General features: G+C 44.6%; 1 protein-coding gene across 1 annotated transcript in view; it reads left to right on the top strand.

Annotated features, from left to right (window-relative positions):
* LOC147748023 (cytochrome P450 2D15-like) overlaps nt 1–25,517 on the top strand; it is a 704,421-nt gene that overhangs the window by 239,369 nt on the left and 439,535 nt on the right. The window contains exon 4 of the mRNA XM_086957942.1: nt 14,071–14,231. Coding sequence (XP_086814068.1) covers nt 14,071–14,231 — 161 coding nt within the window. The remainder of the gene's footprint in view (nt 1–14,070; nt 14,232–25,517) is intronic.

Genomic DNA, 25,517 nt, shown 5'->3' on the forward strand with positions numbered 1-25,517 from the left:
CAAGCTTGTGAAAATGACATAAAATGTTCCACCAACCCTGTATAGAAATGTTTGTAAGGGATTTCCAGTTAGAAGCAATGTTGTCAGAAATCGAGGGCAAGCACTGGGTCAAAGAGGCCATGTGAGTGTGTGAGAAGTTCTAAGGAATCTGAAAGACTTCCAAGAAAAAGAAGAGTGTTTGAGTATGGAACAGAAAGTGTGAAAATGCGAAAAAGGTATGACCAAACTTGTTTCCAAAAAGCAAGAACAGTATTACAGAAAAAGAACAGATGGAGAAGATCAGCATTGAGAGTATCACAACTCCATCATTTGGAGTCAGAGATGGAGTGAAACGGGACAGAGAGAGAGGAGAAAGATAAAGTCTATGATAAAGAAAAAATAAAGATTGAGTGAGAGAAGCAGAACGAGAAATTTTTAAAGATCTGGACCAGAGTTTATCCTAGAGAGTAATAGACCAGGTACAGTCCAAATCTGCCTCCTAAGCAAGCTCTACTTTAGTTTTGGCATGATCTGGGTTAGGAGAAGAGAAAAATGTATATATAAGAGATGCTTTGGGGAGAGTAGGGAGGATGGTAAGAAGAGGAGATGGAGGTATTAATGAAGTGGAGGAGGGATGAGAATAATAACGGTCAAGAATTATAGCCATAAGAGCAGTAAACGTCTGTAAAAAAGAGCATGGACAGTGGAACAAGAGTTGAAATTGAGGGAAAGAGCAAGGTAATAAACCATCAAAAAGATGCTTAACCCATATAATACCTTTTGACCTCCAAGAAGTCCAAGAAATCGATCTATAAATTAAAAAGAATAAGTGAGTTATACAAAATAGGGGTATTTAAAAAAGATTCACGTGTGATGGAAGGCGGGAGAACCAAGGGCTTCAATAGGGAGGATGTATGTTTGAATAAAGGAAGTGAAGTATGAGGAAATTTGGTACAGAAGCGCACCACTTCATCAAAAGAAAAGGGTAATAATAAAGTGTGCTCAATGGGGAGCCAAAGAGGAGCAAAAGAGGAAGGCTCTGACGAGAGCCATCGTGATGCCTGGCGCAGAGAAAAGGAATTATGATAGAGACAGAAATCTGGAAAGTTAACTCTGCAATTAGGTTTAGGTTTGGAAGAGCTACAAGAGAGATCCTAGATTTTTTATTCTTCCAAAGAAATTTTGAGAGAGAGGAATCAATACGTTTGAGTTAGAGAACAGGAATATGAACAGGGAGCATTGAAAAAATATTAATTAAAATAGGAGCTATCATCATTTTAATGGGGTCCAATCGACCCCACCAAGAAAGGAATAGAGGATTCCAGGAAGAGAACAATCGATCAATGCAGGACAAAACCAAGGACATATTTAATTTCATCTTTGAGCTATTCCAAGCGAAGCCAGTTCAGGAGAAAAGATGGGGAAGGTAGGTTTTTGTTAAAGGAAGAATGTCAGTCTTATCGGAATTAATCTTATATCCTAAAACCAAAGAGAATGAGTTGAATTCAGAAAGGAAAGGTGGGATAGATACTTCTGGATTAGAAATAAACAAAAGGATATCGTCCGCATAAGCAGAAAGTTTCAATTGATGGTTACCTTAGGGAAAACCAGAAATGGATTGATTATGATGAATGGAGGACAGAAAAGGTTCAAGAGTTAGGACAAAAAGAAGTGAGGATAGGGGACAACCTTGGCCAACTCCACGCTGAAGAGTAAATGATGAGGAAAGCTGACCGTTTACAAGCACTGAGCCTTTGGGTGCAGAATATAACAAAGAAATGAGGAATATGAATTTAGGACTGAAACCATGCCAACGTAATGAAGCAAATAAAAAAAGACCAATCAACCCTGTCGAAAGCGTTTCCGCATCAACAGAAATAGTGGTCAGAGGAATTGAGAGAGATGGCGCTTAATTCAAAACATTAAGAAAAAGACGAGAGTTATCATAAGTGAGTCTACCTTTAATAAAACCACATTGTTCCTTACCAATGAGATGTGGAATGAAGGGATCTAAGCGTAATGCAATTAGTTCAGCAAATAATTTGTAATCCACATTAACTAAAGAAATTGGACGATAGGTTTTACAAAATTTGGGGTCAGGGCCATCTTTCGGAATAAGACACATGGTGGCGTCTTGGAAAGTGCCGTCCGCCTTACCAGATGAATAGAAAGACTGAAAAAGTGTTAAAAGTCAAGGTAATAAGAGGGCAGAAAAATGTAAATACAATTCAACAGGGAAACCGTCAGGACCGGGTGTTTTACCTTTAGTAAGGGATGTCAAAGCAGTGGAAAGTTCATGTAATGAGAGTTCAAGTTCGAAATTTGGAAAATTAAGATGAGAATTAGAAGATTTAGGGAGTTTCTCAAAATATTTCTGAAGAAGTTCAGGAGTAGGGGGGATTCTGGGGTATAGAGCTGTTGATAAAACAACTGAAATTGGTTAAGTATTTCCTTATCTTTATGGAGAAGGGTATTATCAGAAGAGTAAATAGATTCTATAAGAGTACGTTCTTTACAGGATTTAAGCGGTACAAAATGGGTTGGTGATGAATGGAGCATCTGGGTTTAATCCATCACCGTTCTTTAGCCCACTCTGCCACCCCAGTTCAGACATGGCCATATGCAAATCAGTCTGACCCTGTGCCTCATGGGAACAGTCCAGCCCGAACTGCCAAGCCATGCCTTCCATGGACCGGATTCAAGCCATTTTGTACCGCTTTGTCACCATACGTTGGCAGGGTATGCTCAGACGTGAGTCCCTTGCTCACTTTGCCACTGGATTCAAGCAAGCCTGGCTGAAGACGGCTGTAAAACCAAACCATGGACCAAACACCCTCCTCCTCTGGAGCCCCCCCTCTCCCACCCACCCACAACTAGCCCCCCTCCCCAACGTGAAGAATACAAAAAACAGTCTTGTCCATCATCCACTAATGCAGATGCACAGTAATTATCAATATTGGGGGAATGTGTCTGAAGGCATCGCCTCCCCTCCTGCTGCTGACCCATCTGGTCTCATCCCCTCCTTTCTCAGCAATGCCACAGCGTGTCGAGGTCGACTTTCAACCGCTATCTGGGCCCGCCAGTTCCGTCGCTGCTGTCTCCACCGCCGCTCGTTTACCCTCCTGGCCTGCGTCTCCGCCGTTGCTGTTTCTGTTGCCACTGCCCGGTGTGGTCCACCCCAGTCGCCCCCCTGACGGGCGGCCCCTCCTCCTCCTTCGGCTCCTCAATGTCCAAAAGATGGCACACCTCCCGGAAGGACCGTAGTTGGCAGACCTTATTGTCCAACCTAAACACCAATCGAAAGGGGTGGCCCCAACTGTAGGAGATGTTGTGCCGTCTCAGCTCCGCCGTGACCGGTCTGAAGGATCTACGTTTCTCGAGGGTGATGGCCGCCAAATCCTGATAGAAAGACGGCGAGTGAACTCCATAGGAGATGGCTCCCATCTGGCGGGCCTTGCTGAAGATCTCTTCCTTGGTACGGAAATCCTGCATGCAGACCAAGATATCGGCTGGCGGGGCTGAAGCGGCCCTGGGTGGGCCCGTCCGGTGCGCCCTATCCAGGCGGAGTGCTGAGTCCGCCAGCCTACCAAGAACGTGATTGAACAGGCCCTTTGTTGATATTTAAAATATCATGTGATTATCCAAAGTGAAGTTTTGTATTATTGTTAATATTGGAAATGCTGACTTTTATGATTGTGTGTTGTAAAATTTGTATGATTTAAATGTATTCCTTGTTTTTATGTGTACTTTGATGATCATGAACTGAATAACATAATCTCTGATTGATTAGTTGATTGATTGATTAGGAGAAATGAATTGTCATTGCTAAAGTAAATGTTTCATGCTGAGAGGCTGCTGAATGCACATATTGACTGTTAAGAACTATTTGATTTTGCACTCCTTCGTAGGGCCCTCCTGCCTTTGTCAATATATTACCAAAATACATCAATATCAAATCATGTATCAGTTATGATAGAATGTATGATTAAAACAAATCCAAAAATATATCGTAGGGCTCCACAAGTCACAAAAGAGAGTGACTATGACGAAACTAATCATTTTCAATTTCATGAATCAAAATATATTTCAAAGGAGCACACTTATACATTCAACACAGAAAGTGGGAGACCAGTGTCAAGTGAACACACAGGGCCTGATTCACAAAGGAACTCCATAGTTGTGGTGAGGCTCCACTGTCCTGGGGGAGACAATTCTCACTGCAGGGATTCATCTCTAAGGGGCCTATTAGGATAATGGGCGGACCTGGGTCCGCCCGTCATCCTAGAAGGAACGGGACCGCACGCCTGCCATGCTGTTGTCCCGCACCCCTGATCATGATGTGACCGCCACTGCGGCAGTCGCATCTGGCATTTTAACATTCTGGTGGGTGATGCTGGCTGCAGCACATGCCGCAACGGTAAAATGCCATGCTGTGCATTTCTATGCATAACGGGGGAGGCACCGCGCGGTGCCTGCCTCCTTCTGCATGGACATGCTGGGTGGTACCATCGGTAACCCCCAAGTGCACACCCCCCATGGGGCCTGCAACAGGCCCCCAAAGCAAATCCCAGCCAGGCTTTCCATGGCAGCATCGCCACCATGGAAAGGCCTTGAACTCCAAACATCACGCCACCATATATGCGCCCCAGCTCCGCCTGGCTGGCAATCTTAACGATTGCCGACTGGCAGAAAAGCGGCAAGCGGATGTTCCGTTCACTGCAATACCCACATCCATAGTAATATGGCTGTGGGGAAATCACGTTACGATAGCAGGACTGTCGCCACCTCTGGCACAGCGGTGGTGAACGTTACGCCATCGTAATCAGCCCCTTATTGCGGTGACTCACCCACGACTGCTGGGCCTCCACAACAGGTGCAGAGGCTATTTGTGAATCAGGCCCACAGTACTCATGTATTCTTGCAAACAGCACAACAAAACAATGATCAAATTAAAATCAAGAGGCAGCTGGAAGTGCAAAACAGTAGGTGCAGATTCAAATATATTTCTATGTTACAAAGTTCAAAAAGGAACAAAGGGATCTCTGCATGTAGAGTACAGTCAATTAGAGTTTCCCTCACCTGAGGGATTGCCGATGATGTTTCGATCCATACCTTACCTTGACCTTACAAGATAGCAGTCTGGGCTCCCCAGTCATCATGCAGATTCTGTTGAATCTTCCTCCCACAGAAAGTCATCATCTACGCATACCCTGTTTATTCCTGACACACCCTACAAATCTTTGTTTTTCCACCCAGTTCCTCACCCTATTTCATACTGTACTCGGATGCCCATGCCTTTCCCTTCACTCATTGAATATACAGCTTCTACATATGTGGATACCATATAAAACCACCAATTGCCATCTGTTATATTAAGGTCATCAACCTACCCCTTCCACTTCTCGCTCCTATTATTAGTAAATACATGAATGTTTACTTAATCACTGGTCATATCAGCAAAAACACAAACAGACAATCATCAAACCCCTTCTCACACGGTAGACCAATTTCAGACCCTTGATTGCATTGAAAAATCTGTGGATAAATCAGTAATTGTGCAGCAATCCCCATTTCTCATTCTAAAATTTGCTGATTGATGCCCAATCTGGCTTTCCCCCTCATCGTTGTTTGGGAACCATATTATTAAACACCAGAAAAGAACTACTTACTCATTAAGTTCCTCTACACCTAATGATATGCCCCTGCCTGACCCCACCCTGACTCCAGATGTTCCGCTCCTCACGAGAAGAAAACTGGCAAATTGGTCACCTCTTGATGATGCCTCCTTTTCCCTCTGCCTTAATAGCATTAAGTCTGGATCCCCACGGGATCCGATACCTGCCAAGATCCTAAAACTACTTGAACTCAGCCCAAGTACTAATGCAACTTCTTAGCTCTTCATTATCTGAGTCATTTGTCCCACAAGAGTGGAAGCATGCAATGATAATTCCTCTATTAAAAAAGGCTGGAGCAGGCATCACCAACTTGTCTAACTTCAGACCAATCTCACTGCTTCCCATTCTATCAAAGATCCTGGAAAGGCATATTAATACTCAACTAACACATCTAGTGGAGAGCTCGGGTTTCTTACATCCGTCCCAATCAGGCTTTAGAGCGCATCATTCGACTGAAACCACACTTCTAGGAGTTACTGAGAGCCTGCGACACAGTGTAGATCGCGGGGATACATCCGCCTTTATCCTTCTCGATTTCAGTGCGGCGTTCGACACTGTGTCTCATTCCATCCTCCTCGCGACTCTCCGGTCCCTGGGAGTAGAAGGTGCAGCTCTCGCCTGGATAGCCTCTTTTTTAAAAGACCGTACTTTTCAGGTATTTTCCACCTCTGCTTCTTCTACAAATTATCCCTTGGCGTATGGTGTTCCCCAGGGGTCGATACTCAGTCCCTTATTATTTAATATTTATGTAAGACCTCTAGCTACTATTGTGGAGGAGGCGGGTCTTACACTATACTCCTACGCCGACGACTCACAGATCATCTTCTCTCTCTCTAATAAAGAGTGCAATAACACCTCTGCTCTGAAAGAAGGTTTGATCCGTGTCACTAAATGGATGAAGAGTAACTTCTTGAAGCTTAACGGTGACAAAACCGAGGTTGTGATACTGGGCAAAAATAAGGATCTCTGGGGCCCCCACCATTGGCCCACTGACATGGGACCTACCCCGCTACCGGTAACTGCAGTTCGCAACCTCGGGTTTCTCATCGATGAGAAACTTTCAATGAGACAGCAGGCTGTAAAGGTGGCCTCTATCTGTTTTGCCACCTTGAGATGGCTACAGACGATCCTGTGGATGTTGCCCCTTTCCACATGAAGAACGGTAGTCCAGGCGTTGGCTGTTTCCCACCTGGACTATGGCAACGTCATATATCTTGGATCTGACCAAACAACCATAAAAAAAACTCCAGGTTGTGCAGAACGCTGCTGCCCGTCTACTCTGCAACGTTCCTACAAAGTCATCTGCTTCTACAGCACTTCGTGACCTTCATTGGCTTAAAATCCCAAACAGAATCAAATTCAAAGCCCTGTGTCACGTTTTTAAGGTCAAACACGGCTCAGCCCCAAGATACCTTCAGGACCTTATCCAGGCATACAAACCCAGTCGAACTTTAAGATCATCACTTCACGGTGACTTTTCTGTCCCAAGATTTAGACTGGTAAAAATGGGAGGCCGATCTTTCTCCCACTTAGGTCCTAAATTCTGGAATACTCTTCCTGTGTCCCTAAAGACCGAAACCAATCTTTTTCGTTTCCGTAAGGGACTTAAAACATGGCTCTTCCAGCAGTAATATGTAGCCCTGTAAAATCAGCTCGCCAGTCTTTCTTCTTCAGTCTGTCCCTGAGCGCCGGGAAACCCACTGCGGGTAGCTGCGCGCTTTAGAAGTTCAAATAAATAAATAAATAAATAAAATAAATACAATTTGCTGATTGATGCCCAATCTGGCTTTCCCCCTCATCGTTGTTTGGGAACCGTATTATTAAACACCAGAAAATAACGACTTACTCCATTGGACAAAGGACAGTCACATGCCTTGATCTTAATTGATATATTTTCAATTTTCGTCCACATTAGCCACAAAATTCTGCTCAAAGGATTGGTGTCATATGCTTGAGTAGTGGGCAATATTCTAAAAAAGTTCACAACTTCTGTCACATGCTTCACATTTTGCCAGCCTCCTTCACTGTTTGTTTGGTACCACTGGTGTACTTATCGGATATCCATGATACTGGGTGCTAAACCATAGAGCACAAAAAGACGCAACCATCCTGGACTCATTTTGTGCACCGTCCCAGTCAGACCATAGGCTGCTTCACAAGGACACGTCAGCATGCAATCTCCCATTCATCATTGTCAGTGCTGCATTTGGAAACTACAATTGCGTCAGGTAAATTGTGCAGGACTGGTGGAATTGAAAGGCAGGTAGCCTATCTTTGTGACATGCTATCTTGGTTTTTCAAACCATAGAGACCATATATTATTCTGAGCGTAGTAAATTCTCAGAAATGGGCCAGGCCTTTGACTTTCAGCAGATAGAGTGCTTGTACAGTCAAGGCTTATCCCTAAAGGTTGGCTGTGGGGTTGAACTTTAAATGCATCTAGTACATCTATCACTCACAATAAATCATTTTCAGCCAATGGTATGCCTTTAAGAAAAAACTAAGATTTTATTTCAATTAAGCATAAACGCTTTGTTATAGAAACAAATATCACACTAAAAACATGCTCTCAGTAAATGTCTCCAATTTCTTTGTGTTACCTTCTGTACCATAGAGAATTTATCAGATTCAGAACCTGAATTTGGCAGCTGTTTTTGAAATGTATTAGCCACAGTGTAGTGTCTTGTTTAAGGAGAACACAAAGAGGCGGAGGCTTTCAATTTTACTCAGTTTATTGGCAAGGACACGCTCTGTGCCAGCATCAGGATATTTGAGTTCTCCTGAAATCATCAATGTGGTGTTCATCTCAAGTGTCTGCTTTCATGATTTAGGTTTCTAACTTGGGGAAGAGGCCACATATCATCGTGGGAAGGATTAAGGTGGATGTTGGTGGTCGATTGTCCTTGGCTTATGAAATGGTTAAATACTGCTGGGAAGGCACAAGCACTGTAGATTCTCAGATGCCTTTGTGTTTGCATATCATGGGCTGGTACTAGAGGGGAGGCACATGAGCTTCATGCGGATGTTAGTATTCATTGATGGCCGTGGTCAACTACATACCTATGGAGGTTCTGCTGTCAGCAGTGTACTTGTCTACATCTGCTTCTCTCCAAAGTGCTGAAATAGAGGTTTGGGTCAAGCTGGACAGTAGGGTATATTATCTGAACTTGGCACATAGAATTTGCTTTACAATGGTTTCAGCATAGGGTAGAGAGCAGAGCTGGGTCACCAGAAGAGATTAAGAGACATTAGCCCTAACCATATCAGTAACCTGACAACCCTGCAGCTAATTTCTATAGTGGAACTAGCGTGGGCACTCCACCATAACATACAGAAGCATCTCTCTCACATGCACACCTTTTAAAGTTAGGATACATTGGGGGCATATCATGACAGACTACACAGATGTTCACAGAGATCTAGTAAACAGTATTCCTACTGAGGTACTCTTGAAATGGGCTGTACCCCAAATCTATAGTTCAATTAGTGCCAACTGTTACATGTGTAATAGACAGGTCATGAGGACAATACTTCCCAGTAATTAATGGAGTATCCCCTCTGGGTCTTCCTGTAAACCCCAACAGAGAAAAGTAGTCTGTTGTTGAGGAACTTAAAGAAGATCCAGCCCACTTGGCACAGGACCCGTGATATGAATTTCCTCCAAAGGAAAGCATAGGGAGGATCCCGTGCCTTGAATTTTCAACTCTGCTTACTGGAATAGATCAAGCTGTATGACAGTGTCTATGTGTGAAGGCAACCTATTTCGCCTGTTTCAGTATCCTACTTAAGGTGTACTTGAGGTCCAAGTTCCACCAAAGACACTAAGGTGACTTTATTTCTTTGAACTTTTGGAAACAGTCCAAGATTTCAGTACCTTGCTCCTGAATGACATGTGTCCCTGAAAGTATCCTGGGTTTAAGAGGCAAAGACACATTAGAAAAGCAAATAGGGGAAATATACCAGCAAATCATTGGAGTCAACAGTTGACATTCTACATCCCAGCATGTTGGCCGTCTTATTCCATTTAAGGCCTTTCTTGGGTCTGAGGGTAGGCATGTATATTGTTGTCTTCTTCCCCCAGACAGCCTGACTCTGCCCTGTAGCCAATGCTGGGCTTAGTAAACCACGAGAGCAAGCCAGAAGGTTGTGTATTTTCTGCCCAGCAGGAAAGAAGTGCAAGGGCCTGATGTTGAGGTTGGTAAATGTGGGATATTGAACATGACCGTAGTTTGTGCACAATGCCCACAGATTTTTACCTTGATTATTTTTGCTGGTTATAGAACTCTGGGGGATATATTTCGAGGAAGTGGCAGAGTGAGACATTAGCCGTCATGGCTTAACGCCTCACTCCGCCACTTCTGAAACACAGGGCTGCACCATATTTACAAGGCTATGGTGCAGCCTTGCGTTTCCCCCTGCATCTGAGCTATACTTAGCAGTGTAGCGCCAACGCAGGCACCCATGCACCATAGTGCTAGGATGTCTGCGTGCAGAGGAGGATTGTTTATACGGAGGAAGGTGTCACTTCCTGCACATAAACAATTCTAAAATGCCTTTTTGTAACTTTTCTGTGTGCTGCTTCATGCAGCACACATGAAAGTCACAACATTGCATTTTTTTTACAGATTGTTTATGTATAGAAAGGGGGACCTTCCTGTAGAAAACAACCCATGGCAGTTTGCTTTTCCATGTGTGCTGCACAAGGCAGCACACATGGAAAAAGTGAAAACGAGGAGAAATGATAAATTTCTCCTTGTTTTGCCGAGTTAAGAACAGGTTTAACCTGGTCTTAATTTTGGCACTGCCTCCTATGTACACTGCGCTTCTACATAGGGGTCAGCGTCAAAATCAATGGGCGTTGTGGTGAAACGCCCACAGCAACACCCACTGCCCACCCCTTACAGTCTAACCATAGCGTGAAAGGGGACCATATTTACAAGGCTGTATTACGTCACAAAAATGATGGTGTGGTGCTGATAGGGCCCTGTAAATATGCCCCTCTGTGCGATTTACTGCTGCTTACCGGTGGTAAACTGCCTGTGCCCCTTCTTTCAATGGAATGAAATTGTCATACTCCTAATTGTCATACTTAATCTATCTACTAGTCCCTTGTTTATGGTACAACTGTGTACTCAGGGCCTGTATTTTAAATGTCACCAGTGGACTTCAGCACCCATTGTGCTATCCACTTAAGGGACAGTGGAAACCAGGCCTGGGCGTAGTTTGCGTAGCAGCACTAAATGTAGCGTCACGTAGTATACTTTGAACTTCACGTAGTACACGTAGTCTGCGTAGCATAGCTGATGACACTGTGTACTTGTCTGCACTGTGAACAAATTGCAAAATGATTGCAAATGGCATCCTATACAGTGCCAGTTATGATAAAATAAGTATCTCATCTTTACATGCTAAAGTGCATATAGTACTTTCACAAAAGTGAAACTGAAAAATTAGCAAGCAGGGAGAGAGGTGATGATTTTGGTATCCTCCTTAACCTAGGAGGAGTACCAAACAGATGCCTTGAAAACAAAAAAGCGCATCTTATTGAACGATTTGGTGGTGGTCTCATCATCTTAGGACCACCCCAAACACAGTTATTGGCAAAAAAACATTCCCAACCAAATGCCCTGCAAAGCATTATGAGATGAGATTAGCAGTGGGCAGTGAATATTATATAGTATTCAATATCAAAATAATTCTACAAAGAGCTGCTGTTCAACTGGTAGTTACTAGATGTACCTCACGAGTCAAGGATGGAAATATTTGCGCTAAGCGCAAATATCTCCAAAAGCTAACGCCCCCTCAGACCAGTTTTTAGCCATTATATCCAATGGGAAGTGGATATTATGGCTAAGACCCTGTTGGCGTTAATGTGTGAATATCACGCATTTCAGCACAATCGCCGGATAGTTTATCGCTTTAGAGATAAACGTTGCTAATAGTACGTTATCTCTGCGATAATATCCAGCGAAGTTTGGCGATAAAAAAAAACTTGCTAAGCCCATTTAGCGATAAATATCGCTAGTTGTTGGTAATATGCTCCTAAGTCTCAAGGTAGAAATCTTCACTGGGCATAGGTGTGAAAGTATCACACAACTTCAAGTAACAGAAGACACTCTTGTGGTGATCAGTTCCAGCAGGAAGCCAGTTACAAAAAGGTCTGGTTAAGCAGTCACCTTGCAGTTAAAGCTATCTCCAGTCTAGTTCCACGGTCTATGGGCAAACTGTCATAGGAATCAATAGAGTGGTCCTGATACAAGGGATGCCGATGATGTGGAGCCGGTGATAGGGGTCATCCTGTGGCCAACCCTTGGTCAATGAACACAGAAGGGCGACTTTAACCTCAGGTGGTGATGTTCCACAAAGTCTGAATGAAGTCCAGCCCAAAAACAGTTGCCACTGATCTACTGGTCTCTGGTTACAGCAAACCAGCGGTCCCTTTCAACGGACACTAACTTCCTTGCTGGGTGAAGGTAGGCCTCTTCAGCTTTTATGGCCCAGTAGCTGTAACGGGGAGTAGGCTAACTGACTCTTGGAAGCGCCTGCTCTGCCTGGGGCTCAGGGGCAAATTTTCCCGATGCAGAACAACACAGGCCCAGTCCTTTCATTGCTAGCCCAAAGGAGAAGCAGGTGCAGTCCAGTAGTTGTTGCATCCCCTCCATGTTGGGTCTAGCTGGGCAGTCCTACTTTAGTACTCTCTCCAGTACAGATGTGGTCTGAGGTCTTGATCCCCATTTCTTGCCCCAAGGGATGTGGCAACTACTAGTCAATAGGCTACTTGGCGCCCACTTGCCTAGAGATGATTCTAACAAAGTGTGGAATCTGGATGGCCGAGATTGCACCATCCTGTCTACTTCCAGCATGGAAGAATGAATCGCTTGGTTTTTGAAGCTCCCTACACTATCCCACAGGTGAGGCTACATGGGGGCTACATTCTCATGGAAAAACTTGTTTGGTAATGGCTTCTCCTGCTCTGTCTGAGATGCCAGCCTGCCTGCTAAAACATTAAAGCAGTTCTTCTCATGTGTGACTACCATTTACCCTTTAAAAGCTGCTTTCCCTTTAAAGTTTGCCTTTTTGACCTCACACCCTGTTCGGCCATCATTTTAGGACCCGGTGACACCACTTCCCTCTGTAGATCATTTGCGTTCCTTCTTGATGGTTGTTCACACATCTCCTCAGGAGGGCAGAAGGCAGTCTTGAGGGCAAGAACTTGTGTGCAACCATTAAGAGTCACTGGCAACTTTGGGCAACAAAGTGTCAACTTTTTAATGTTGCAATTTGTGCAAAGGTTACATATCAGGATGTGTGTGATGTTAAAACACATGTCCATCTTTTTAATATAATGAACCCTGCCTTTTGGTCTCAGTAGGCCTGGCTTAGGGATGATTTATAAAACTAAAAAAGACGTTTTGGTATTCGCCATATTGCCATTACTTTAAATGGCAACGTTTTTTATTTTTTTTTTATTTTAGGAGTTTCATATAGCGCTAGCTGTACCCGAGGGTATCAGAGCACTATACAACATGTACAGTTATGTGCAGATATACAACACAGATATTATGATAGACCATGTATGATTGAGCCGAGTATAGCTCAAAGTCAGAAACAATCCAGAAGTAAGTTAGAAACAGCTGTGACAGCAAGTTAGAAACAGCTGTGACAGCAAGTTAGAAACAGCTGTGACAGCTGGAAATGGCTAGCTGGGAGTTAATGCTTTCTGTTGCCGCATTTCTGATAAGTGCTGTAGTCCACGAGGGACACTTTAACTTACAGGCTCATGGTATCTCAAGTACCATATACTAGCAAATTATAAGGAAGTTAACATGCGCAATTGCTGGGGAGCCAATAAGACATATTCCCTTTAAGATCCTGAGCACTGGCATTGAGCCTGTTTGGCAGGACTTGGTGCACTTACTAAGTTGAAAAAAACAGCAGTACCAATCCAATGACTGGGCGCGATCATGCAAAAAGAGGCAGTTCTTTACAATCGCTTTTAAGCACAAAATATATTTTAAAATTCTTACATGTGAGCATTTCTGTACTTTAAGTCCTACCATGTTGGTGTTTATCGTGGTTGATTTACAACTTCCCCAGCATGTCTATAACAAGCACCCACCTTTATTTCAGCTACTGATGAGTCAAAGGCTACTATGTCAAATTCAGTTCATTCTCCCAAAGGTCCTGAACCAGGGGCTGTATATCAATTTCCCCAGAGTAGTTAGTCAATGTTTCTTGTTTTCCAGGCTAAGGTCTGACTTCCTATTTCCTATCTGGTCCAGAGCCCAGAGCTGTTTTCTCTTCAGAGCTCGAGTCAGGAATTGTTGACCACATCTTTGGTAATCAGATGCTCTTTTTTAACCTCAGACCCATAAAACCTGTTTAATGTTGTCTCTCCTGTGCTTTCTCTTTCCAGGCTCTCCGTTTGACCCACATTTCCTAATAAATAATGCTGTGAGCAATGTGATCTGCTCCATCGTTTTTGGGGACCGTTTTGAGTACCATGACAAAAATTTCCTAAAAGTGCTGACAGTATTTGAGAATTTATTAATAACAAGCTCTGGATTACTTGCACTGGTAAGTGAAGAACACTATTAGAGCACCTATTTGTACAGGCATTAAAAATGTTTTGCAGCCACCCTGTAACTTTGTAATTGGTATTATTTTAGGAACACATTATTAGCACACACAGAGGGTATGGTTGTGCAATATCTGCAACTGTAGACAAACAATATGACAATGGAATTCACAGAAACAAATCACCTTCCTTCAATTTTTGGTTTAATAATTGTTGGACTTGGCCCTTTATGCAATGTCATCCCTAAACTGTTTGCCTTTCTCCTAGCCTTTTTTTCTGACATGGTGTTGGTGGTTTTAGGACTTTGGGCACTTTAGCACTGCTGTCCAGTGTAAAGTGCTTTTGCTCTCTCTGATAAACATGGTAAGATTGGTCTACACCTGTTTGTCCTATTTAATTTACCTGTCAGTCGCATGTAAAGTGGTATCTCATATATCCAGGGCTGGTAAATTAAACGCTACTGGTGGGCTTGCAGCGCTGATTGCGCCACCCACCAAAGTAGTCTTTCAAACATATCTCAGGCCTCTGCTATTGCAGGGCCTGTGCGCGCAGCATTACTGCTGCTGTGACATGGCACCTAAAGTGTGTGCCATGTCTGTGACCCCCCTTGTACTACATGTCAGTCACCCCTAAGGTAGGCCCTAGCTAGCCCTATGGACAGGGTGTATTGTAGATAAAAGGAAGGACATGTACCTTAAGTGTGTGACATGTCCTGGTAGTAACAAACCACCTTTTTGGTTTCTCACTGCTGTGAGGCTGCCCGCCCATAGGAATGCATTGGGGATTCCCCGATAAGTGTTTCAATGGTAGTTCCTGATATGAGAGGAGCAGCGTGGTCAAGTTTGGAATCTTTGGAATAGTGATAAATGCTACGCACTGGTGTGAACCGATTTATTATACCTATTTTAGAAATGCCACTTTTAGAAGTTGGCATTTCTGTGTGCTATGTGTCTGCCTGCCTGATGTGGATTGCATGTCTAGCTTTGGAGTAACAGGGGCTGGTGAGGTGTGTGTGGCTCTAGGAAGGGCAGAGTGAGTCAGCGCTAGGCTGAAAAGGGCATCGACATTTGGAGTAGTGGGAGGAGTAGTCCCCCGACCCTGAATAGACCTGTGCCTGCCTATGTAAATGCTGGCTTCGCCCCCCTGCGGTGTGTCTGATAGCAGAGCCCCCATATCACAAAGGAGGGTGTGAGCACTGTACACAAAGTGCTCCACACTCCCCAGAACCAGTTAGGACTGGCTCCCCTGAAGCCCTGTGCCAGGGCAGACAAAGAGAATGCTGGTATAAATACCGGGGCTGTGACCCCATAAAAAGGGTATGCTTTGTGCTTCCATGGGACCAGTTGCTGCTGGTCCCCAGGAGGAACAGCCACGAGGGATTGCCTACCTGCTGGAGGGCCCTGTGTGCTGGCCTACCTGGGCCCAGCTTTGTCCCTTGACCCTGGAGGACTCTAGTGCCTTGTGAGCGCTACAACTGCATTCCTAAAGGAGAAAGAGCAGTACGTGTGTCACACAGCTCTGGGCTGCAACATGCCCGGAGGAGATCCCGATGCTGGGAATCCCCTATATTGCCTGTGGGCAGAGCATGTGCCCACCCCACATTTATGCTGCATGGATGGCGGGAGCCCAACCAGCGTCTATGTTCCTCTAGCGGATACCCACCCCACTTTTATGTGTATTTGTTTAGCGGGAGCCCACCCCGCTGTTTTATGCTCTGGCGGGTGCCCACCCCGCATTTGTGGTTGTCGAAAGGCAGGAGCCTACTCTGCATTTTTTTAAATTAAGGTGGGAGTCCACCCTGCATTGCCCCGGAGAATGGGAGCGCCGCACCTAGCGTGAGACGCAGAATACAGTCAAAGATTGCCTGGCCCATAAAGCAGGAAGAGAAGCCGCTACTTGCCATTGCCCTGCAGGACGCTGCATCGAGGAAGAAGAGGGACCGGAGACGGCTTCAAAACAGTACGGCAGGCAGGTCTGCGCAGGTCGGTTGGCGGGGCTCCCGTGAGGAGAGGGGGAGCTCCGCGCATTGCCTATGAACCGGCAAAGAGAGTAAGTCAGGCGACGAACGCCTGGTTGTGGGCTGGGCCGACTGAGGCTTTGCATCATTCCCGACTGCCCAAGATTTCCCCTCAATTACCGGGTGGCTACACAGCATGGTTGAGTGAAACCCCAGAGAGAGGGACCAGGGTGACACTTCGACGGCGGCTCCTGGGGGAAGTTCCTCCACATTCCTTTCCTGCTCGCTGCTGCATTGCACTATCGCGGGCAGAAGCAGTTTCCTCGCGGCGCCACAGGAGAAGAGCCCAGTGAGTGGGGCTGAAAGTGAGCCTTTATTGTCTTTGGTGTCTGGTCATGGCACAAGATGAGCCCCGGTGAAGGGGAGCTAATGGGGCACTATTGGTGCTGGGCACTACGGGTGCCTATTGGGGGCCATTTGTTTTGTAGAGCCCCATTGGGGACCCAGGAGGCGCAGTTGGTGCCAGTGGTCTTTTCCCCTCAGCTGCACTGCCAGTTAGAGGCAGCTGCAACGTGGGACATTCATTTTGGTTTGCATGAGAAAGAAGTGAGATACTCTCACCCGGCCCCTGTGCATTGCACACTTTTGCTTTAGCTGCAAGTGGCAGCTTAGCGCCCTGGCATTCTGGACAGAGAGCATTTTGAGCCCAAGTAAAAGGTCAGTTGGCCTGGGGTCGTTTTCTAAGGTGATGTATGCACCTGGTCAGTGTACTGTGGTGCACTGCATTTTATTGCATAATGTGTTTATGCCTGTGATGTCTAATGTCACGCTATGATGTTTTAGGACGATGCCTATTACGTAATATGTTTATGCTAATGAGGTTTGGCCTAATGTGTTTTATGCCTAATGTAATAATGCTGAGGTCATTATTATATCAGTAGTTACTCGTTGTCTTATTTACTACTTGCTACTTGTGCTTTCTTATAGTTCTGACAGGGGCCCGATTGGCCCTGTCCTATATATAGTACCCTGTGAATATTGCCTAGTGCCATTTGGCACGTGTATATGTGTAGTTATGATCTAATGTGTTTATGATAATACAAATATTATTTTTGATTTAACCTTGCATGGAGTTTCTTTTGTAGTGTGCCTAGTGTGTTGCTGCTGTGTGTGTGTTGCGCAAATGCTTTACACATTGCCACTGGGATAAGCCTCACTGCTCGTGCCAAGCTACCAAGGGGGTGAGCAGGGGTTATCTTCAGCGTGTAACTCCCTTACCCTGACTAGAGAGGTGGTTTCTGCCTGGATTTGGCACAAGCCTCAAATCCCATTTCTAACAATAATCCATTAGTGCATTGAGCAGTAGTCAAGAATCCCCAGCGCTCATGAGGTTTTCCTGCATTTTATGTATCTATTTCAGTCACATAGTGTGCTTTCAGTACATTCCCAGGAAATCAACCAATTGCGCACAATTATAGAAATTGTAAAGAAGAGTGTCTGGTTATCAACTCTAAAACAATCTTTTTGGGGAATCAAGGATGCCTACGAAAGACTTCTCTCAGATTGAGAAAATGGAGAACATTTAGTGGGGATGGAGATCTAAGCTGTAAAAATTAAGGAAATAAAAGTTGTTTCATCAGCTCTAAGATACCTTCACTCCGGCTACAGGTGATAATTGACCAATTTAATTTCTACTTATGTTCATTTTTTAAATCTGGTGATGTTAGTCAAATATAAGGGTTCCTCAAGGAATTCAGGAGTGTCTCACATCTAGGGTAGGAATGAGATATCAACAATCTCGGAAAAGGTTTTGCAGTTCAGACCAACTGTCATTCAATGAAAATTTGAAGCAAGGCTCATGTGTGAATGCAAAAAGAAAATGAATAAATTAGTAGGGATCAGCCATAGCCTCATATCTGGAAGAATTTGTGAAAATTCCCAGCAAGTGGATTAAAAGCAAACTAGTTCTCTTTAGAATGGCAGTCAAAATATGGTTTACTCTATGCTGGGGGAGAGGCAAGATGGCCGTCGCCTGAGACCGTAGCAGCGCACAGACCGGTAGAGAGAGCCCTTAACAGATTCAACATGGTGAAGTAAGGAGATACGTGGATATGACCCCCGAAATGCAAAGCAAAGAGATACAAGGTCTCCCAAGAGCTGTTGGAAGCTACGTGCACCAGATTGGAACAATAATTGGGCTGGCGGTTCTGAGGTAGGGGTGGGTGGAATTTGCGATATTGACTTTTGCAAACTATGGCGAAATTGCGCAAAATCTCTGCGAGCATGCAGAACTTTTGCGAAGATGTGGAGATTGCATTTTCCGCCCGTTCGCTATTGGTTTTTGCGTGCTCGCCGGGAAATGTACCTCTAACTTGCCCATGCGGTCGCTAATGGGCGCGGCCATCTTGCTCGCAATGCTTATTTCCTGTTCTGGGTCAAATGACCTGTTCACGATCTCAAACTCGCGCGGGATAGCTCGACCGGTTACCAACAATCCAACATCTTGTGGCGCACGCGAACGGATAGGATAACTCGTCGGCGAATGCAGGGACCCGGTAAGTCTCTACCGCGTGTGCAGGAACGCATTTTTAAAGTACGAACAAGAAAAAACTTCAGTTTTGCGGCAGACTGCAAATGTTTTGACATTTTCACACTCTCCGCAGAACGCGAAAATGCCAAAATATCGCAAATTCCGCAAGCGTAATGAAATTTACCGCCCAGGCCTATTCTGAGGCATATTAACCCCTTCCGTGCTCACATCGGCCATTAGCCAACGCGAGCATTACCTGCTGGGTACTGCTCACAACCGTTGGCTGATGCAGCCCCGCCCACTCCGTCGAGTGCCCACACTGCAGTAGAATTGCCGCCGCGGTAAACGGGTTAACAGACTGATTAGAGTGGTGCAGGAATGACAGTTTGGTGAATCTTACCTGTTTGATACATCGTCTTCCATAATAGTAGAAGATATGGAACCAAAGCCAGTTGGAGGAGCAGTAAAATCAAGTACAATTCGTCTAGCACCTAAAGGCCATCTGGAGGCAGGAGAAATGAATGTCGAAGCCGCGGCCACAGCTGCTTTGCCCACACAGATGCCTCAGCAGGGTTGCCGAGGTCAGCAAGTAGAGCTATGCGAGCAACGTGAACAAGCCCTGGAGAAGAGAGGAAGAGGCGGGCCGCAGGGAAACTATGCACGGCCGGCCCTACAGTGGTTGAGCTGATGAGAGGCCTCATGGGGAAGACGATTCAGACTCTCGGCGTTACAAGTCAATGTAACGGCAGCCCTGTGCAAGGAGTGGAGAAGCTGCCAGTGGTAGTCGGCACTCCTGCAATGCATGAAGACAGCCAGGATCTGATCCCTGCAGGGAAGGAAGGTAGGCCAATGGATAATCCCCCTCTCCCACTGACAGCTAACGTGGTAGGGGGGAAAGTGGCACAGACATATTAAACCCAGCTAATCAGGAAGCTAACCTATTTGAGGCATAACTTGGTGGGGGTGAGGGTGCTTTACTCCAGGCCATTTAGCTCCCCCATCTCAGGCATTGGCAGATTACAGACCGAAAGTGTATGTTCCGCATGTTTAACTTTGACAGAGGGATCTCAGGGTGTTGGCATGGCTGACAAGACAAACTTGGAGAAGGACCTGGATAAGGATCTAAAAAAGGAGCCAAGTGACTATTTCTTTTCTGTGTCAGATGGGGGTGAGTGGTCAGAAGATGGCTCGGCCACCTCAACTGATAATAGTAAAAGTGATATGGATGAGGCAAATGGAGCCATGGCCAAAACAGTGCAGAAGAAAAAAAGAAAGCCGGTAGACAGAGATCTTACCTGGGATTACACTCCTATAAACCAATTTACCGAACCCCCGCCTAGTGGGCAACCAGTCTCAGATCTGAATGGACCAACTCCTCCAATGCTGGAAGCCATCTTTCAGGCCATATCGCTGCATCATGATGAGGCACATCAAGATGGACGTAATTCCCAGTCAGCTATGCGAAAGGTGCAGGAATTGGTAAGGAAGCTGACCAAAACCTACAGTGTCATCGGGGAGCGGCTGACTGATCTTGAGTCTAGGATTGTTACCACAGAATTGGACCTTACACCTACCCAAGTGCTAACTAAGTCCTTGAGGCCCAATTAGTTGACATACAATGGAAGCTGGAGGAGCACGAGAACCGCCAGAGGCGTAACAACTTGCGGGTTCTCGGGGTTCCTGAGGGGGGTCAAGGGGGCAAATGTCCGCTTGAATGTTGTGGATTTGTTAAGAGATGCGTTTCCGGAGTTAACACTAGAACTGGCCCCAAGAGGTGCAACGCGCCCATCGGATCCTGTTTGTACAAAGACAGCCAGTGAGGGAAGGTGCAATACCACGGGCCATTCTAGTAATCTTCGGTAAATTCCTGCTGCTCCAAGCTATTTTGGAAAAGGCCTGAAGCAAGGAGGACTAGGGGTGGAGTCTCCTTTTTCATTCGACCAGATTTCTGCCACAGTACAGTCGAAAGGCTATGGCGGCTGCGGCAATTGATAAAACCGTTCAAGGACAAAAATGCGCAAGCCTTCTTGAATAATCCAGCTCGGCTAAAAGTGACCTGGGGGCCTCAAACACAATTTTTGTGTCGGAAATCAAAGCTAAAGAATATCTGGATGGCCTTACAGGATAGAAAGGATTAGTATAGAACTAACTTGGAAAGAAAGGAATTGAACACAGGATACTTTATAAAAGTAAAAGTTAAAAAATGAGAGAACTTGTGGGGTGAATAAGTGGGGGTTTTGCTACGGTTTTAAGGTAGCATGTATTTGGGAACATAAGGGTGACAATTTGAGTGCTCTCGGTTCTGTGCGTCGCATCCATCGTGCACAGATCACAGTCTGAGTGCCTCTCTAAGGTGGTGTTGGGTATGGGGAACGGAGGAGGGGATGATGGGAAGAAGCCGGGCTGGGGAAAGGGGGTAGTAGGGGGGTGCTGGGGGAAACTCAAGAAATACCATACCCAGAGATGTGAAAGAAATGTTTATATGTTATAAAAAAAGGAGAAAAAACAGATCATTGTACTAATGGAGGGGAAAGAAAGGAACTCCAGGTGGGCACGGATTTAAATTCAGATGGGGTAGCTAACTATCTGCTCATTGAACGTGGCAGGATTGAATGATAGAGGATAAAGGCTAAGTCTGGTTGAGTTTGTGAGGATGAATGCCTTTGATGTAGTGTTTTCAAGAGACCCATATCCAGTGGGGGAAAAAGGGCTTGATGGGCATTGGAGGCTATAATATGCTGTTATGTATGTCTCAAAGCTCAAATATTCGAGGAGTGGCAATCTTAGCAAAGACTGCCTTAAAACAGGTTAAACGCAAAGCCTCAGACACAACGGGGAGCTGGAGCTTGCGGCATGGCCTTGTCATTTAAATGTGTGCAGAGATTTTAATATCTCTCTAGATCCTCATCATGGGCAGCTAAACCAGGGGACATACCATGGACGAAAGCCAAGAGTATATAGGGGTTTATCATCTCTTATGAGCAGTCATGGTTTGGTTGATATTTTGGCTATGAAAACCTTAACAACCTGGGGTATACGTGTTATTCCTGCCCCCATGGGAAATATGTCAGGATTGATTATTTTCTAGGTACAAAGAATTTACTTAACGGAGTTGGTATTAGGAAATTTCCAAGGTGATCTTTGTTCACAATCCATTAATTTTGGAGATTGAAGTCAAAAGATTAAAAAGAACTCGAAGCAAATGGTCCTTTGATAGGAAACTTCTAGTAAATAATGTTTCTATTGAGCATATCAAGAAATGGACACAAGAGTTCCTTAACACAAATAGATATAGTGCCAGTAGGGGGGCTGTGTGGGATTCTTTTAAGGCTGGCCTTAGGGGTAAAACAATTAGCTTTGTTGCCAGGGCAAGGAAACAGCGAAGGCCAAGAATGAACAATTGCTGCATAGTCTAGCAGGGGCAGAAGAAGAGCATGTCCTACTAATAGCACAGGGCTCCGAGGTGGTTCAAACCCAGCATCGAATAATTGCCATTAAGGTGGAAATAAATAGCAGGCTTACACAGAGATTGGCAGAAGAATATCAGCCCCAGAGGAATCATTCTTACGAAAATGATGAGTTAGTTGGAAGACTAGCCCTTCACACCCGGCAGAAAACAGCTTTGAATTTAATATCTTTTATTTAAAAAACAGTCAAACGTATACCAATACCGATGATATATTAAGGGTGTTTCTGGAATTATTATCAATTGCTGTATCAGGATGATACGGGTACAGCCGGAATACTACAAGATATATACTGTATGGTAACTAATGCTGACCTTGACGAGGTGTTGGATAGTTCAACTAAAGATGATCTAAAATAGGATATCTCACTAGAGGAGGTTCAGGTAGCACTGCAAGAAATGGCTACAGGGAAGGCTGCTGGCCCTGATATGATACCGCTGGAAGTGTATAGGATATTGAGAACTTTGATATTCCCTCTTTTACTCAATCTTTTTAGAGATTTTCACTATAGTGGAAGCTCTCCAGAATCCTGGAAAGAGACGGATATCATCATCTTTCCAAAGAAAGGCAAACCAATAGATAATCCAGCCTCATATCGGCCGATATCTTTAATTAATTCGGATACGAAAATCTATTCGAAGATATTGGCTAATCGGTTAGGGAGGGTTATGGGACATATGGTCTCCCACTGGAAACATGGGTTTATCCCAGGAAAAGAAACAACAGATCATACTCAGAGGGTATATTGCTATTTCACATCATTGCCAGGACAGGTGGCCAGATAGCTATGATCCTCCTCGATGCTGAGAAGGCATTTGATCGGGTATCCTGGAGGTTTCTGTGGGGGATACTGGAGTTAAAAGGTTTTGGACCGCAAATTATAAAGGCAATTAAAGCTATGTATTTCGACCCCAAGAGCCCGGATACAATTAATGGGGTTAGAATCAGGTAATATATTAATATCTAGGGGAACCAGACAAGGGAGCCCTTGTTCCCCCATTTTATTTGCTCTATATATAAACCCCTTGGTGGTAAAGTTACTGCAGAGTCAAAAGATCAAGCCTCTGATAACCAGGGGGTACGAGACCAAGGTATTGGCTTATGCCGATGATGTTGCAGTGTTAACCACAGATCCATCAGAGCCAATTAGGGAGATTATTCAGATAGCTGAGGGATACAGGCTTCTATCAGGGTATGCATTGAATAAAGAGAAGACTGTTGTCATTTGCACAGATAATATCGCTTTTAATGATTCTCGATGAGCCGAATCGGCTGTTTACCTTGCAGTCTGCATTAGTTCAAGAGTGGACGAGATTGGGAAAATTAACTTTGACACCCTGTTAAACACTATAGCCACAGATTTAAAAAGAGTAAATGGGCTGCATTTACCTATAATCGGGAGAGGGAATTTGTTTGAAAATGACTACGCTGCCTAAAATCTTGTATTCATTTCGCTTAATTCCGCTTGTGGTGGATGACCACTTATTGAAGACCTTGGAATCTAACTTCTCTAATTTTATCTGGCAATATGGGAAAGTGAGACAGCCATTAAAGCATTTAACTCTCCCACAGGATAGAGGGGGGATTTCAATTCCTAATATTACATTATACTACTGGGCGGCTCTTCTCCATCAGATGATCTCATTGTTTGTAGTATATAGAGACAAGGAATCCGAACGGGTTGTGAGAATACCTACAGTATATGAGGTTGCCATAGACAAGGAAGCTCACGGGTTGCTGCTGAGACACATGGAGCAGAGTTATTCTAAAAAGGTTCACTTCAAGGTAGTATATAGTGCGTGGAGGATATGTAAAAGAGTGTCAAAATTAATGGCGATCCCTAAGATTTGCCGTTATTCTCCCTTGTGGCATTCTTCGCACTTCCCACCTCTGTTTTACGATGCTATGGGGAAAGTATGGGAAGATCTTGGTGTGGTTACAATTGGACAACTCTAAAGCGTAGAGCAAGTCACCCATTTTTCTAGGCAGCAGCAGGAGTTCGGGATTCCAAATAATCAGTATTTTAAATATGTGCAGACTAGGAGTATCCTCATTACATGTAGACAGGTGGTAAAACTAGATAGGATACCAATGATGGAAGTTATTATTAGGAAAACAAGTACAATTAGGAATATTTATAACATAGTATTAGATGAATTACCAGATGATTTAGGAAAGACTGAGACAGCCTGGGAAAGGAAGCTGAACAACCCGGATGTGGATATTTATATGACTTTATCTTTAACAGCGAAAATACTTTTACCCACTAGCTTGAAGGCACAATTGTATAAAATTGTATTTAATTTATATTTTACACCTTCTAAATTATTTAATTGGGGAAAAAAGGGAAGAAGGGACACTGCCCTAGATATGAAATGAAATGATAGATAAATGATTACGCACTTGTATAGCGCACGATTACCCGTAGGTATCTCGGCGCTTGTACGAATACCGCCAAGGAACCCTTCCTGGCCTTTCCCTGTGAGGAGCCCACTCCTGGGCACCCCCAAGGTGAAGTCAGGCATCCTCAGCGTTGTTGGGGACATTGTAGAGATTAAGCAAGCTATTGCCCAGAGGTGCAGAGTCGGACTCATGATTAGAATAGGCACCGAAGCGAGAATTATCAGGTCCGAGGAAATTGAGCCCGAGACCCGCCGAGGAAGGAATTGAACCCTGGTCCCGGCCAGACTACTGCATCAGGGTCTGCCCCTCTAACCATTGAGCCACATATATGGGGTAGGACCGGCTACACTGAACCATATGTTTTATGATTGTGATAAAGTGTCCCTTTAAAAGAATGGGTTGCTTGGCTTCTGGGAAAGACTGTCCGGCTCTAGATTACTTTAACCCCTACCCTGATGCTTCTGGGATATGGTAGCTACTTGGGGCTTAATACCACACAGGAATACTGTATATTTGTGGGAACAGCAATATTTGGGATAATGCTAGCTGCTAGATGGAAGTATGTAGAACCACCTACTTTCCAGATGTAGCTAGCTGGGCTTCTTGGAATATATATTCAAGAGACAGCTCTGTATGCATGCAGGGGCAGGCAGGCCAGAATTCGGGGGGGGGGGGGATCTGGGCATATGTTTCAGAATGGAGCAGAGAAGCCAGGGGATTTTAATAAGGGGGTAGGGGTCCAAGATTGGTGATGGCATGCTTCTCTATCAATATGCTCCAGTTATGCTGGAAGAATAGGGTTGCAAGTGTCTTAGGCCCTATTAAATTGAACTGTAATGTTTTCTTGCCTGGTTTTAACCTTCTAGTTCCAAACTGTATATGCTACGTTTTAGTAATTGATCGCTTTTCAGTTCAAAGAATCTTTATT

This window comes from Lissotriton vulgaris, chromosome 1_1, assembly GCF_964263255.1.
Source record: "Lissotriton vulgaris chromosome 1_1, aLisVul1.2, whole genome shotgun sequence".
NCBI lineage: Eukaryota > Metazoa > Chordata > Amphibia > Caudata > Salamandridae > Lissotriton > Lissotriton vulgaris.